Here is a 15334-nt window from a genome sequence, read left to right on the forward strand (position 1 = left end):
GCCTGCTTCACGTTTGGGAATTGTCAACATGCTTTTGTCACTCAGAAGAGTGGTGATCCTGTAAAATAGCTGTGGTTAGCTGCTTTATCAGCATAGTCATGGTGTCAAATGAAATAACTGTATTGCTGAGCCGGCAGCATAGGAAAATAGCTCAAATGAAACTTGCAACAGAACACAGCAAGGTGATCATTTTTGGCAAGCCAGTGCATTTACAATTTTCACAATCTGGATATCATCATATCCTGTGAACTAGATCTCATGTCTCTCATCAAAATATTATGTGTCATTAGCAGCAGGCAGTAAGATTTTAAAGGAAAAAAGGTTCAAAATATCAAAGTTACATTGGCAATGTGCCCATGCATCAGCTCACAAGTTAAAGAGTCTATTAAAGGTTACAGAAGAAAGATGAGGAAACTAAATTTGTAAAGGACACTAGTGAAAAATGTGATATCTGCAAAAAAAAACAAGACTCCATCATGGCTTATGGCGAGTCTCCCATTTAACAAAGTGTGGCCATGTGTTAAACAAAATAAAATAAAAACTGCAGAAAATTAGTGAACAGAGAGATTTGGGAGTTCACAAAATACTAGCATCCAAGCTCAGCAAAAAACAAGGAAAGCAAATAGAACATTGGCCTATATTTCAAAGGAAATAGAGTAAAAAAAGTAGGGAGGTTTTGCTAAAAGTGCACAAAGCTCTAGTTCAACCACAACTGGTATATTGTGAACTGGTTTAGGCCCCTTGCCTAAGTGTAGATATATTGATATTGGACACAGTCTGGAGAAGGTTCACTGGACTGATCACAGGTATGGATGAACTGTATTATGAGGAGAGGTCGAGTGGGTTGGGCCTGTACTCATTGGAATTTAGAAGAATTAGAGGTAACCTTATCAAACACAAGATTCTCAGGAACTTGACAGGGTAGATATAGAAAGAGGTTTCCCCTTATAGGAGAGCTCAGACCAGAGAGCATAATCTCTGAATAAGGGGTCACAATATTTGAGACAGAGACAAGGAGGAATTTCTTCTGTCAGAGGGTGGTGAATCTCTGGAATTCTTTCATGCAAGGCTGAAATAGACAGATTTTTACACAGGGAATCAAGGGTTAAAGGTAAAAGGCAAGAAAGTGAAGTTGACAATCATCAGATCAGCCATGATCTCATTGAATGGTGAGCAAACTCGATCAACTGAATGGCCTACTTATGCTCCTATGTCTTATGTTGTGCATTCTGACTAGATCAATGCTAGTTATAGTGTATTGGAGAGGAAAATGAGGAATAAGTCTTAACAGCAACTAAAATATTAACAAAATTAAGCTCAGAAAAAAGCACAGTCAAGTTTCCAGCCTTGGGTAAACCAACAGGCATGAAATCTAGCTCATTTTCCAGATACTTGACATGCCAATCTTCTGGTAGAATATGAGAGTATATCTACGTTTGTCATTCTTGGCCAGAAGGAATAATCAATGCTGTTCATTGGGCTGGGAAACCAAGAAGATAAAATGGGTAATTAAAAGTACTTTATCTGCTGAAACATTGATGCTATTAGAAGCTGTAGGTACAGGGCAGTCTTTATCCAGTATTCTAAGGAAATTGCCTACAAGAGGCAACCTCCATTATGTTGATAACCGTTCTTTTTGGGATAATGTTTATTTGACAAAAGGGCATCACTGAAAAAAAGTGAGGATTCATCTTGCAAGCATAAAGGAAATGAGAGATAGAAAAGTCATTTGCAAAATAAAGTAGGCAGATGCAGGTCACCAGCAGAATGTTTCACGATAAAAGTTAAAGGAATTATTAGAGATCCTCCAAGAGGGATATCTGGTGCCAAACAAGTTTACATTAACATAAAGAAGAGAAAATTTTGCTTTGGTTATTTTGTGGTTAAAAATGTTTAATTTTTTGATTTAGAAAAAGGGGAATATGGAAGATTATAAAATGCACAATATCAAAAACATTATTTTTGCTTACTTTTCATTAACGTGTTTGCATGTCTAAAAAGGAGAGTCAACCATGTCAGTATAGTAACGGCAAAGCTACTAAATGGGCTTAATCGAATAAGTGACTGTGTAAATATAAAGTGGGAACAAAGGGTGGTGTAGTGTTCGCATCGCTTTCTGCACCAGAAAGTTTGGGTTCAAGTACCACCTGTCCTGGATATTATTAAAAATAATTTCAAAAGGGGTTTTGTGATGCAATAGTACCATCCTTACCTCTGCGCCATTTCTAGTTCTGTCTTCTATGTGGGATATGACATACCATGCCCAAACAGCTTTACTAAAAATACATGGAAAAGCTCATGCCCAGATGGTTAGACCATTGTGATAATAATGGGAGAAAGTGAGGTCTGCAGATGCTGGAGATCAGAGTCGAGTGTGTGTTGCTGGAAAAGCACAGCAGGTTGGCAGCATCCGAGGAGAAGGAGAATCGACATTTTGGGACGGAGCCCTTCATCAGGAATGAGGCCTCACTGTGGTAGTAATGTCAAGGACATTGGTTCAATCCCTGTCCTGGCCAGGGTCATTGCTGTGCTTCATGGGAAATGCTTACCTTCTGGATCTGTAGATGAGGCCAAATGGCTATGGCAATGGAATAAAACTCCATTGCAGTCTCCTGACATAGACATTCCTGCCTCAGTGCCAGAAAGTCTGGGTTCAGAAAGTGAAGCCTGCCCCAGAGGTGTGTCATAACATATCCAAATAGACTTGGTGGCTCGTTTTTTGCCGACACATATGCAATTGCCAATGGTTAGATTTTTGACAGACAAAGGAGGCAAGGGTTATGGAGTGCAAGGAGGAAAGTGGAACTGAGATCTTATTGATTGGTGGCGTTGTCCTGAAGGTCCAAGTGGCCTACCCTTGTTCCTATATTGCTCTGGTCTCATTCTGTGCCATAACCTTTCATGATTCTGAGCTGCTTAGGTTATGGTTAACCAGAGAGGGTCTGCTGCTGCCATAAAATCTCCAGTTCTCAAACATTATCTCCAAAAATTGCTTTAAATGATTAACTTAAATATTCATAGCCATTACTGTCTTTGAAAAATATAAAATTCTTCAGGGAGTTCACAGCACAAGTGCTGAGTTCCCTCTGTGTGGAGAATCCAGGCTGGGATCATATTGTATAAATAAGGGATTGGCTATTGAGGAGAAATCGCTTCACTCAGGTGAATGAGAGCCTTTGAAATTCAACAGAGAACTATGGATGCTCAGGCAATGAACATATCTAAGAAATGTCTGAACATTACAGGCTGCAGGTATGGATTGTAAAGTGGAATTAAAAAATTAAAACACTTTAGAAAATCTTTTTGAACTGCAATAGGCTAAATGCTCCTCTTTTCTGGTTACTTCTTATATTCCAGTGATACAATCAGTTTAGCATTCAGCTAATACTTAACAAAGACAGATTAAATTAATTAATTCTTCCTACCTTGTAATCGGCCTTTGATTTACGTAGATCAGGTGCATAGCTTGTGTTGGCTGAGCCTACAACAGCTGACAAAGAAGCATTGAAGAGCAATTACTATCATGACAAATTAACAGAAAGCAACCTCAAATTTGTTTTTAAATCTCCTTGTCCTAATGTTGAGCAGTCTCTCAGATGACAATTCCTCCACGAAAACTTGTTCATTCAGCGTTCCCAGAACAGCCTCTTGATCAGCATCCTATTCAGTACCTTAAAAATTCATACTACTCACCACCAAAGTCACAGTGGCAGTAGAGTGGACAACACTCATGGAAACACCATCATCGACAAGATCTCCTCCAAATGCCCCACACAACATCTAGAAACATGAAAAATCTGGAATTCCCTACCTAACAGCACTGTGGGTGCACCTTTTTTTTAAAATTAATTCACAGGATGAGGCAGGCTGGCCAGGCAGCACTTATTTTTGATTTCTGATAAAGGACTTTGGCCCAAAACGTTGATTCTCCTGCTCCTCGGATGCTGTCTGACCTACTGTGCTTTTCCAGCGCCACACTCTCAAGGCAGCATTCATTGTCCATCCTTAATTGCCCAGAGGGCAGTTAAGAGTCAACCACATTGCTGGTCCACCTGGAGCATGAGGACGGCAATGATGGCGGCTCAGCATCACCTTCTCAAGTGTAATTACAAATGGGCATTAAAGGTCAGTCTAGTCAGTGAGGCTTATATTACATCATTGATGTTTTTTTTAAAAAAGAAATTCACTCAAAGGATGGCTCCCATAGGGTCCAAGAGGGACTCTTGAGGAAATGGCAGAAGAGCTTCCTACTTTTCTGTGGAACTCAAGTGTTAACAACACGCCAACCCTCCGTCCAATTCTTCCTCCTCCCCTTTTCAATGGGGAGAAGAGAATTGCATAATCCAATCACTGTAGCACAGCAGAAATTAGACATATTCCATGCAGAGAAAGCAAAAAGGATGAAACTACATTCTATCATGCTGTCATCCCTCTGATGAGCAGTCTTCAAAAAAAAACCCTCTCTCACCAACATTTCATATCATTTTAATTCTTCCATTAAAAGAGGGGAGAGCTGAGCCAGGGATCAGGATGGCCAGTGCAGTTTTTGAAGCTGATTCCGTAAATAATTTTACAGGGAGTTTTGCAAGCTCCGTAGTGAAGCCATAAGTAAAGGTTGGCAATCAGGGGAAATTATTAAGATCTCAAGTACACAATATGAAGAACTTAGATCAATCAGGAATGAATGAATAAGCTGAGTCTACATTCTGCAGGAATGCAAAACTAGTCAGACCCATTCTGGGTCACGGAACTCAAAACATTAACTCTGTCTTCGCTCCACAGATACCACCACACCTGTTGAGTTTCTCCAGCAATTTCTGTTTGTGTTTGCTTTAGATTGCTAACATCCGCAGTTCTTTGTTTTATTCTATTTTCTCCAGGCTGGCCTGATAGAGGCTTTTAAAATTATATAAGGGTTTGATAGAGTAGATGTAGTGTTTCTGAATGCAAAGGGAGCCAAAACTAGGGGCAGTAATCTAAGATTGTCACTAATAAACCTAGGAAGAGAAACTTCTTTATTGGGAAGTGGTTAGGATGTGGAACTCGCTACCATTTGGTTGAAGCAATGAGCGTAGAAACTCGTATGAGAAATTTGGATAAATACAAGGGAGAAAGGGATAGGATTTGGCAATAATGTTACATTGAAAAGGACGGGAGAAGGTTTACATGCAAAATAAACTCAAAATGGACCAACTGATCTAAATTCAATTAAACACTGGACAAACTTACAATCAGAAAGTGACTGGAAATTCCCAGGCCGACCAACCCCAAATAAAGCACTCGAAGAATCCCTTTTACCTGTGAAATAAAATAAGCCCAAAGTCAGATGAATGCAAGACAGCACAAGACTATCACTTATTACACTCACTTTACAAAAATCAGATTTACCCATCATCGGAATAGATTGGCATTAACAAATGTCACATTATCTTTCAGACTTTTGAGATTTAACTGTATTTATACTTAGTGGAATATCACATTTTCTGGTGATAAAACACATGCACGTGCTTTTAAAATGTGTTAAGTGACTCTCCGCTTGCCACAGATCTACTGCAATTGCATTACATCTAGTGATTTTGGCATCAGGAATAGAAATTGAAGTAGCTAGCATACAGCCAAAAGCAGAGTTCACAGCATTGAAAGGTGGGTACATTAAGGATTCCACTTAAGAAGAGATTGATGACTCTATATCCCAATCTATTCTGAAAAGCCAGGCAATGAAGGATAGAACTAGAGCAAATCTTTATATACTTTTACAAGCTTATATTCATAGAGATACACATTCCAAGCATGCACTTCCAAACCCAATCACCACTGTTTCAGTCATTACTATTTACCTGCATTCCCAGTTAATGCTCTATCTGCATACAATTAAACACAATTAGTATACATTGGAGATCAACCTCCTCAACTATTTCCACTTGCTGAATGATATATACAAAGCACTTTTGGAGTGTGACTGCTTGCATGTTGTCGAAAATAACTTGACTTTATTCAATGCCCTTAAGGGAGAAAAACCTTCCAATACACTTCACAAGTGCAAAATTTTCCAAAAAGACATTCAAACATTTGTGACATCAGTCACACAAGGAGATATTAGGAAAAGTGACCAAAGCTTAATCAAAAGTGACAGGTTCTCAGGAATATTAAAAAAGAGCAGATAAATCAAGAGACAGTGAACTTTCGGAGGGAATGACACAGCAATGAAAATTGGGATAAGAAAGAGACCCGAATTAAGTCAGTGCTGAGGGTTGTGAGGCTGGAGTAGATCACAGATACAGCAGGAAACATTTAAACACGTGAACAAGAATTTAAAGTCAAGATGTTGGCAGACAGGAGCCAATCCAGGTCTGCAAGCACAAGGTAGATGGGGGAATGGAACTTGGTGCAAAGGGAACTGGCAGTGAAGTTTTGGTTCCCATTACTGTTTGAATACAGTGAACATCCGGACTCACACAAAGGACAGCATTTTGAGTTGGGATATTGGAAGACACTGAGAGCCTGCAGGACTGAAAGGGATTCAAATTTTATTCCCTGTTGGGAGGTGGTCATCACTGGCTGGCCAGTACTTATTGCAAATCCACAGCTGTCCTTGAGGTAGTGGTAAGCTGCCTTCTTGAACCTTCTGTAGTTCATGTGCTGTAGGTTGACCCACAATGTCCTTACAGAGAGAATTCTAGGATTTTGACCCAGCTGATATATTTCCAAGTTAGGATGGCGAGTGGCTTGGAGTGGAACTTGCAGGTAGTGGTGTTCTCATGTATCTGTTACCCTTGTCCTTCCAGATAGAAGAGTTCGTGGGTTTGGAAGATGACATCTGGGGATCTTTGGTGAATTTCTGCAGTGCATCTTGTTGATAGTACATACTGCTGATACTGATGGTCAGTGGTGGAGGGAGTGGATGCTTATGGATGTACAGTATTACTAATCAAGCATGCTGTTTTGTCCTGGATGGTTGAGTATTGCTGGAGATGCACCCATCCAGGCAAGTGGGGACTATTCCATCACACTCCTGACTTGTGCCTTGTAAGTGGTGGACAGGCTTTGGGGAATCAGGAGGACAGTTACTCGCCATTGTCTTCCTAGCTTTTGGACCTGCTCTTGTGGCCACTGTCCTTATGTGGTGAAGCCAGTTGAGTTACTAGTCAATAGTCACTCTAGGATGTTGATTGTAGGGGATTCACTGATGGTAACACCATTGACTGTCAAGGGGCAGTGGTTAGATTGTCTCTTATTGAAGATAGTCATTGTCTGGCATTTGTGTGGGATGAATGTTATTTGCCACTTAACAGGCCTGAATATTGTACAAATCTTGTTGCATTTGCACATGGACTGCTTCAGTATCTGAGAAGTCACAAATGGAGCTGAACACTGTTAGCCATCGGCTAACATCCCTATTTCTGACCTTAGGATGGAGGAAACGTAATTGGTGAGGTAGATGAAGATGGTTGGGTCTTGGATACTATCCTTAGGAACTCCTGCAGAGATGTTCTGGAGATGGCTGACCTCCAATAATTACAACCATCTTTCTACATGACAGGTATGACTCCAACCAGTGGATACCCACTTATTACAGTTTTGTTAGGGCTGCTTGATGCCATATTCGGTCAAATGTGGCCTTTTGTCCAGATCTACTACTCTCACCTCTCAATGTGGGGTGGGAAAAACTGCTAAAGCATATCTTGTTTCAGGGTATGGAACAGTTAAAAGATGAATGATGCATCACTGCACAGTTGCCAAGGTGGTGAGCAGTTCAAAACTCAGCAATTTAGGAGCCTAAATGGGGAAGTGGGGTGGTCTTCAGAAAGTAATTTTCCAATATCCTTTCTTCTGCTAACAATCCTGAGTCCTCCTCCTCACTATCTAAGGAGATTAGACATCTGTGGAGCAGGTGCTATGTTAACAGTGGGATATGCACATACACAATGCTCCAGCAACCACAACTGTAAGGGAAAGATAGGCTTGACGGACCACCTGGCCTTTTTTATTAGCTTAGATTTCCTACAGTATGGAAACAGGTCCTTCGGCCCAACAAGTCCACACCAACCCTCCGAAGAGCAACCCACCCAGACCTATTCTTCTACATTTACTCCTGACTAATGTACCTAACACTATGGGCAATTTAGCATGGCCAATTCACCTGACCTGCACACCTTTGGATTGTGGGAGGAAACCGGAGCACCCGGAGGAAACACGCAAACACGGGAAGAACGCACAAACTCCACAAAGACAGTCGCCCAAGGTGGGAATTGAACCCGGGTCTCTGGCGCTGTGAGGCAGCAGTGATAACCACTGAGCCACCATGCCACCCTGGTGCAGTAATTTTGTGTGCTCATCTGCAGTGCAGCAAGCTCAGTGAATGCCCAAACGGTGGTTACTACCTTTAAAGAAGCTGCTTAGGGAATACGTAGAGGCAGGCTTGGATATTGTCGGCTGTGCTGCATCAGAAAAAGACCTTGTAGGAGTGGAGTCTCGGATGTCACCTGCTCGAATTCCTGTTGTGCTTTCTTTGATTGACCAGGAGATACCTGAGGACAAAGAAATATATAATTCAGAAGTGCATCAGGTACTGGTATAGGGGTGCCAAGATCACCTTCACCTTGGTTGCATATGAGACACTTTAAATACATTGTCGCCAATTTCCAATGCAACATTCTGATCATTTCCTAATGCAATCAGAATTTGAATCCCTTCACATTTGGGATTTTTCTCTGCCTTCTATATTGGTAACATTAATTTCACATTTGTAAAATGTGAGAACATATTGAAGTCTTGAAAGGCAATGCCTAAAAAGTCTTTTCTTGACGCATTCTTGACATGGGGATTTGAAAGGCAGGGCAAAGGGTGAATGGGGATGATGTGGGAGAAAGAGGTCAGGGGAACGAGAAAGGATGAATGCAAGGGAGGGGAGACTGTTCGAGTTGGGGGAGAGGAAGAGTAATCAGGTTGGGGAAAGGAAGCAAATGATGGGCAGTTGAGCGCATGGGGATGGGTGGGAGAGAATAAAGAGAACGGGGAGGGAGCACAAAGGGATTGGAGAAAAACTGAGTGGGAGAAAAAGTGACAGAGCAGGGGATATGAGAGCAGGGGAAGCCACAGATGTCGAGAGCACAAAAAAAAACCCTTCATCCCATCAAGTCTGCACTGATCAAAAAACAAATACCTAACTGTTTTAATCCCATTTTCCATCCCGAGGACCATACCGTTGTATGACTTAGCACTGTAAGTGCACATTTGAGAAGTATTTAGTGGTTTCTGCCCCACTACTCTTACATGCAAGTTCCAGATGCCCATCAACCTTGAAAGAAAGTTTCTTCACACCTTTAAACCTTCTTTACCTTAAATCTATGCCATCTGGTCAGTGAACCTTCCATCAAAGGGAAAAATTCCTTCCTGTTTACCCAATCTATGCCCATAATAACTTTATACATCTCAACCATGTCCCTTCTCAGTCTCCTTTGCTCCAAGGAAAACAACCTCAGTCTGTCCAATCTCCAAACTTACATTCTATCTGATACTTCATTGCCCACTCAATTAATCTGCCAACAATATATCTCTTTGCAGCTTCTTTATATCCTCCTCACAACAAGCATCCCCAACAAATTTTGCATTGTCAATAGAATTAAATGCAACATTGTCTCAAATCTAGCCATCTGAAAACTAGACATTTTTATCAGGTGCCATAAAGGTTGATTCTTATTAACTGAGTAAAATAACTGACCTTGTGCAGCTCAATACTGCACTGGCACTGACGAGTTATCAACTTTGTATCCCCATCTTTTCCCACTGCAGGGTGATCCCTGACCTCTCTAAACCAGCTCTGTCTGATTCAAAATTTGATGGGTTGTAGAGATCAGCGTGCAGTTTGTCCCAAAGTTTCTGGATTTTAATTTATTTATCCAAGTCATTGAATGTAAATAGCTCAGGCCCCAATACTTGTTGGTACCCACCAGTTTGAGTTTTACTAGGATGCTGCCTGGACTAGCGATTTTCATTTATGAGGAGAGGTTAGACAGGCTGGGATTGTTTCAAAACTGAGAAGGGACATTATTGAGATATATAAAATTATCAGGGGCATAGGCAAGGTTGACAGGAAGGAATGTTTCCCCTTGGTGGAAGGGCCAGTAACCAGAGACATAGATTTAAGGCAAGGAGCAGAAGGTCTCAAAGAGGTGGGAGGAAAATTTTTTTCACCTAGAGTGTGGGAATCTGGAGCTCCCTGTCTGTAAGGGGTGGTCGAGGAAGAAACCCTCAAATGTTTAAGAAATATTTAGATACGCAGACTATATCAAAAACATTGCCCTCATCTACACACCTGGTCACGTCTTCAAAATATTCAATCAAGTTGATCTGACACGACATCCCTTCACTGTGTTGAATAACAATTTTAACTTCCAATCCATTGCAACAGGTCTAAAATCTAAAGAATTTTGGAAAATGTATTTATGGCTACACCAAAGTAAGAGGAGGGATTAGAGTTGAGGAAGGTGAGATGAGAGTTGTAGGGATGAGAAGAGAGTTGGGAGGGAGAGACAAGAGAGTTTGGAGGAACAGACAAGAGAGTGGTGAAGAGTTGGGGTTAGAGGGACGGGGGGAAGAGATGAGAGTGTGGGGGTGGAGAGAAATGAGAGAGTGGAGGGGAAACAAGACAGGGCAGAGAGCAACAACAGAAGGTGGAGCTGGGAAAGATGAAGCAGGGACTTAGGGAGAATCGCAAGACTTGGGGGGCTGCAAGACAAGAGAGTAGGGGAGGGGAAAAACAGGACAGTGGTGATGGGGGACAGGACAAGAGGAAGGAAGAGACAAAAGACTTGCAGGGGGTAAAGCTGAGAGATTTAGAGAAGAGATAAGACAAGACAATTGTGGGGGAGAAGGTGAGGGAGTTGGTGTGTGACAGAGACAGTGAACAAGAGTCGGTGGGGGGAGTACAAATATGGACAGTTAGTGGCAGAATGAGAGGAAAAAAGGTTTTGGGTTGTAGTGAAGTGAGTGAAACCCCCAATACTTACTTCCCACAGGCTCCCCACTCCAGCTAACCTTCTCCACATCATCATCATCATCATCCACGATACCAGCAAGACTGTTAACTGCTCGCTTGGACTCTTTCAGCTAAAGTGACAATACAAAATGCAAGCTGTCATACAAGATTAACAAGCTCTTTATGAGTTGGTGAGTCAGATTGTGCGAGACCGGATATATTCAAATGTCACGTGGTCACTGAATGCTGGTTTCCGATGCAGCGTAACATTAACAGTGTAGTGTCAATTACTGCAGTGGCTGAGGTTACCATAAAGGATTCTCCTTCTCAGTTTCTCCTTTGCCATTGCGTGAGGCGTGGTGACCCTCAGGTTAAACCACCAACAGTTTTCTCTCTCACGCGCGCGGTGTGCTGCTGCCTCATCTCCTGAATAGGGAGTGGACTTAACAGAAAACTCCAAGCCCCAGAGGAAAGGCATGAATCAATTAACCAAATAATTAATTATCTGAATGAAATAGTGCCCGCCTATCTCGTTCAGATAATCGAGGTTCCTCTGTATAGATAAGTGCAAAGCTGTTCTTTTGGAAGGGAAAACAAAAGAACTGAATAAGATTTAAATAGAGAGAAATTGCAGAAAGCTACAAATACAGGGTGTTGGGTATGCATGTGCTTAAACACAGAAAGCTAGAACGCAGGTGCAGTAGGTACAGGAATGTTGTTGCACAAGGATAGGGAAGCCTTACTACAACTCGACAAGGCGCTGTCAGAACACATCAAGAGTACTGTGAGCAGTTTAGGTCCCCTTATTTAAGAAAAAATATCTTTTAATTGGAGGTAGTTCAGTGAAGATTCACTTTGATGATCCCTAGTATGGAGGAATTTCTTACGAGATTTGACTCGACAGAGTGGAATTCTACTCTTTGGAGATTAACAGAATGAGAGGTGATTTCACTGAAGCGAATTATATGGGAAATTGAAAAGCCCTGGGGAAAATTGATGGACACAGAGATCTGGGTGTTCAGGTCCATTGTACCCTGAAGGTGGCAACGTGGGTCAATAGATTGATCATGAAGGCATGCGGCATGCTTTCCTTCATCAGACCGGGTATTGAATACTAGAGTTGGCAGGTCATGTTACAGTTGTATAGGACTTTGGTTTGGCCACAGTTGGAATACCGCACACAGTTCTGTTCGCCACATTACCAAAGGGATGTGGATGCTTTGGAGAGGGTGCAGAGGAGGTTCATCAGGATGTTGCATGGAACGGAGGGTGTGAGCTATGAGGAGCCATGGAGTAGATTAGGATTATTTTCATTAGAAAGACAGAGGCTGAGGGGGTACCTGATTGAGGGCTACAAAATCATGAAAAGTATAGACAAGGTGGATAGCAAGAAGCTTTTTCCCAGATTGGGGGACTCAATTTCTAAGGATCACAAGTTCAAGGAGAGAGAGGACAAGTTTAAGGGAGATATGTGGAAAGATCTTTACACAGAGGGTGGCTGGTACCTGGAACGCATTGCCAGCGAAGGTGATAGAAGCAGACATGATAACATTTAAGATGTATCTAGACAGATCCATGAATGGGTGGGGAGCAGAGGGATACAGATCCTTAGAAAATAGGTGACAGGTTTAGATAGAGGATCTGGATTGGCATAGGCTTGGAGTGGCTTGTTCCTGTGCTGTAACTCTCTTTGTTCTTCTTTGAACCATACAGGATTCTGAAGGGGTTTGACAGGGTTAATGCTGGGAGAATGTTTCCCATTATGGGAGTATCTAGAAACATAGGGCATTGTCTCAAGATAATTGTGGGATCCTGCTACACAAAGGTTGGTATTCTAGTTGTCTACAAGAGATTACTTCAATGGTTGCGAGGAGTTTGGAATGTCCTGAGGCCATGAGAAGACAGGACAAGAATCACGCCCCCATCGACAAAAAGAGGATTGTAAGCAAAAAGTACCCTCAAAGCAACTTACAAAAACTTCATTTGCAAATTTAAATGCACGCAAGGCACTCACCTCTGTAAATTCATCATCATCGTCAAATACAAAAGCTTTGCATTTAGTACTGTTCCAATAATCTTCTTCATCATTTTTAGTTCTGCTCATCTGCAAATACGATAGAAAAACTGAAAAAGTTGCATTTACAACTTATATTTGCATTGTGTATGTAATGAAACCACCCAAGGTAGTTCACAGAAGCATTATAAAATAAAGTAGGACACCTGACATATAAGGAGATAACAGATCAGCTGACTAAAAGCCTTGTCAAAGAGCTAGCTTTTTCAAATTATTTTAAAGGAAGAAGGCAAGAGAGATGGCCACATTTCAGGAGAGGATTTCAAAGCCTGGGATGTAGGCAACTGGAGATTCAGCCACAAATGGTGGATATTTTAGAACTGTGAATGCAAAAGGAGCTTAAATTAGATGCATGCAGATGTTTCAGAGGGCTGTGGGAATCTCAGAATCCCTACAGTGTGGAAGCAGGCCATTTGGCCCATTGAGTGTACACCAATCTTCAGAAGAGCAGCATCCCACGCTAACCCATCGAACCTAGATACATGGTGCTGTGGGCAACAGTGCTAACCACTGTGCTGCCCGAAATGGAGGAGATTGCAGGAGATAGCAGGAGATAGTAAGGGTTGGGCCATACAAGGATTTGAAAACAAAGATGAAAATAAATCACAATGTTTATGCAATACAGGAATGGTCCATAAGTTTAACTGATATTGAGGTTTCTTTGCAAAGTCTCTTGCCTGAGTTCACTGGTGACTTTTCGGGGATGCACTCACCAGCCTGGTTAGCTCATTGTAAGCAAGGCAGCAATGGAAACACAACAAAGAACATTGACCATGACATCGCCTGCCTGCCACCACTTCTGGCAGACCAGAATTCACAACTGCAGAATGAACACTTCTGCCAGAAAAGGGCACTACCTGACACGTTCTCCCTTGAGAAAAGATCTGCAAGAATGGTGCCAGGGTTGGAGGGTTTGCGCTAAAGGGGGAGGCCGAATAGGCTGGGGCTTTTTTTCCCTGGAGCGTCAGAGGTTGAGGGGTGACCTTATAGAGGTTTATAAAATCATGAGGGGCATGGATAGGTTAAACAGACAAAGTATTTTCCCTGGGGTGAGGGAGTCCAGAACTGGAGGGCATAGGTTTAGGGTGAGAGGGGAAAGATTTAAAAGAGACCTAAAGGGCAACTTTTCCCCACAAAGGGTGGTGTATGTATGGAATGAGCTGCCAGAGGAGGCTGGTAGAATTACAACATTTAAAAGGCACATTGAATAGGGATATGAATAGGAAGGGCTTAGAAGGATATGAGCCCAGTGTTGGCAAATGGGACTAGATTAATTCAGGATATTTGATCAGCATGGATGAGTTGGACCAAAGAGTCTGTTTCTGTGCTGTACAGGAAAGGTTTAAAGGGATATGGGCCAACTGCTGGCAAATGGAACAAGATTAATTTAGGATATCTGATCAGCATGGACGAGTTGGACCATTTGTTTCTGTGTTGTAAATCTCTACAACAATAACTTGGGACACGACATCAGAAGGCAAGTTGAAGGACTGCAGTCCAACGTTGGGGATGGGGGGAGTTGGTTTCTGGGGGAAGAAAGCTGAAAATCGGTTGGATAGTAACTGGTACTTTGAATGAGAGAGAGGAAGTAAACTGGGACCTGATTACATGCAAATTACACAACGTCAGCAGAGAACACTTGCTCACATAAAACAATGCCAGTTGAATATTGGAAGATGACCCTCTGGAGGGCCTTAGCTGCCTACGGTGTTCCTGGTGGTCAACAGCAAATTTCAGGACACATACTGACAGCTGGTCACTCAGGCTCACACACTTGGTGGAGGTCTGGGGCTAACAGCTCAAACAGAGAACCCACTTTCTGTTTTACAGCACCAGGTACACATGTTTTGTTTGTTCACTTACACCAGTTCTTACCTAAAGTAAATGAATGCACTAACCACCCCCCACCCCACTCACTCACCCCTGAACTCACTCACTTCCCGGCATCAGCCCCTCAGGAACTGGCAGTATCTTCGACAGCTATGCGCATGCACCGAAGCTCGAGGGGCGCCGGGAACTGTAGTTTCCAACAGGATCCGTGGACTACAACCCCCGTCAGCTCTTGCGAGGACATGGGTTTCCGGCGTAGTAAGCACTTGGTCGCCACTATCCTGGAACATGAGAAGAAAGTGAAAGGTCGCATTTAAACTGCAACAACGAAACCTAGATTTTGTTTTTCTTTCTCTCTCTTTATTATTGTTTTTCCATGACAGGATCGTTGCCAGAGTTTCACTTCAGGAATATATTGTGTTGTTGTACAATAGGTGCGTCGATGAATTGAT

The 15334-nt window shown here is 42.2% G+C and overlaps 1 protein-coding gene across 4 annotated transcripts in view; it reads right to left on the minus strand.

Annotated features, from left to right (window-relative positions):
* vipas39 (VPS33B interacting protein, apical-basolateral polarity regulator, spe-39 homolog) overlaps positions 1-15116 on the minus strand; it is a 60871-nt gene extending 45755 nt beyond the window's left edge. Inside the window, exons 1-7 of one of the 4 annotated variants that reach the window (XM_072568168.1) lie at positions 14974-15116; positions 12993-13082; positions 11010-11109; positions 8382-8528; positions 5838-5861; positions 5230-5298; positions 3426-3490 (exon numbers count right to left, since the gene is read on the minus strand). In XM_072568168.1, the coding sequence (XP_072424269.1) occupies positions 3426-3490; positions 5230-5298; positions 5838-5861; positions 8382-8528; positions 11010-11109; positions 12993-13082 (495 nt within the window). In that variant the 5' untranslated portion in view covers positions 14974-15116. The remainder of the gene's footprint in view (positions 1-3425; positions 3491-5229; positions 5299-5837; positions 5862-8381; positions 8529-11009; positions 11110-12992; positions 13083-14973) is intronic. The other 3 variants (XM_072568169.1, XM_072568170.1, XM_072568171.1) reach the window with 3 other exon arrangements.
* Between the last annotated feature and the right edge of the window lie 218 nt (positions 15117-15334).

The sequence above is a fragment of the Chiloscyllium punctatum genome, chromosome 4 (genome assembly GCF_047496795.1).
Source record: "Chiloscyllium punctatum isolate Juve2018m chromosome 4, sChiPun1.3, whole genome shotgun sequence".
Taxonomy (NCBI): Eukaryota; Metazoa; Chordata; class Chondrichthyes; order Orectolobiformes; family Hemiscylliidae; genus Chiloscyllium; species Chiloscyllium punctatum.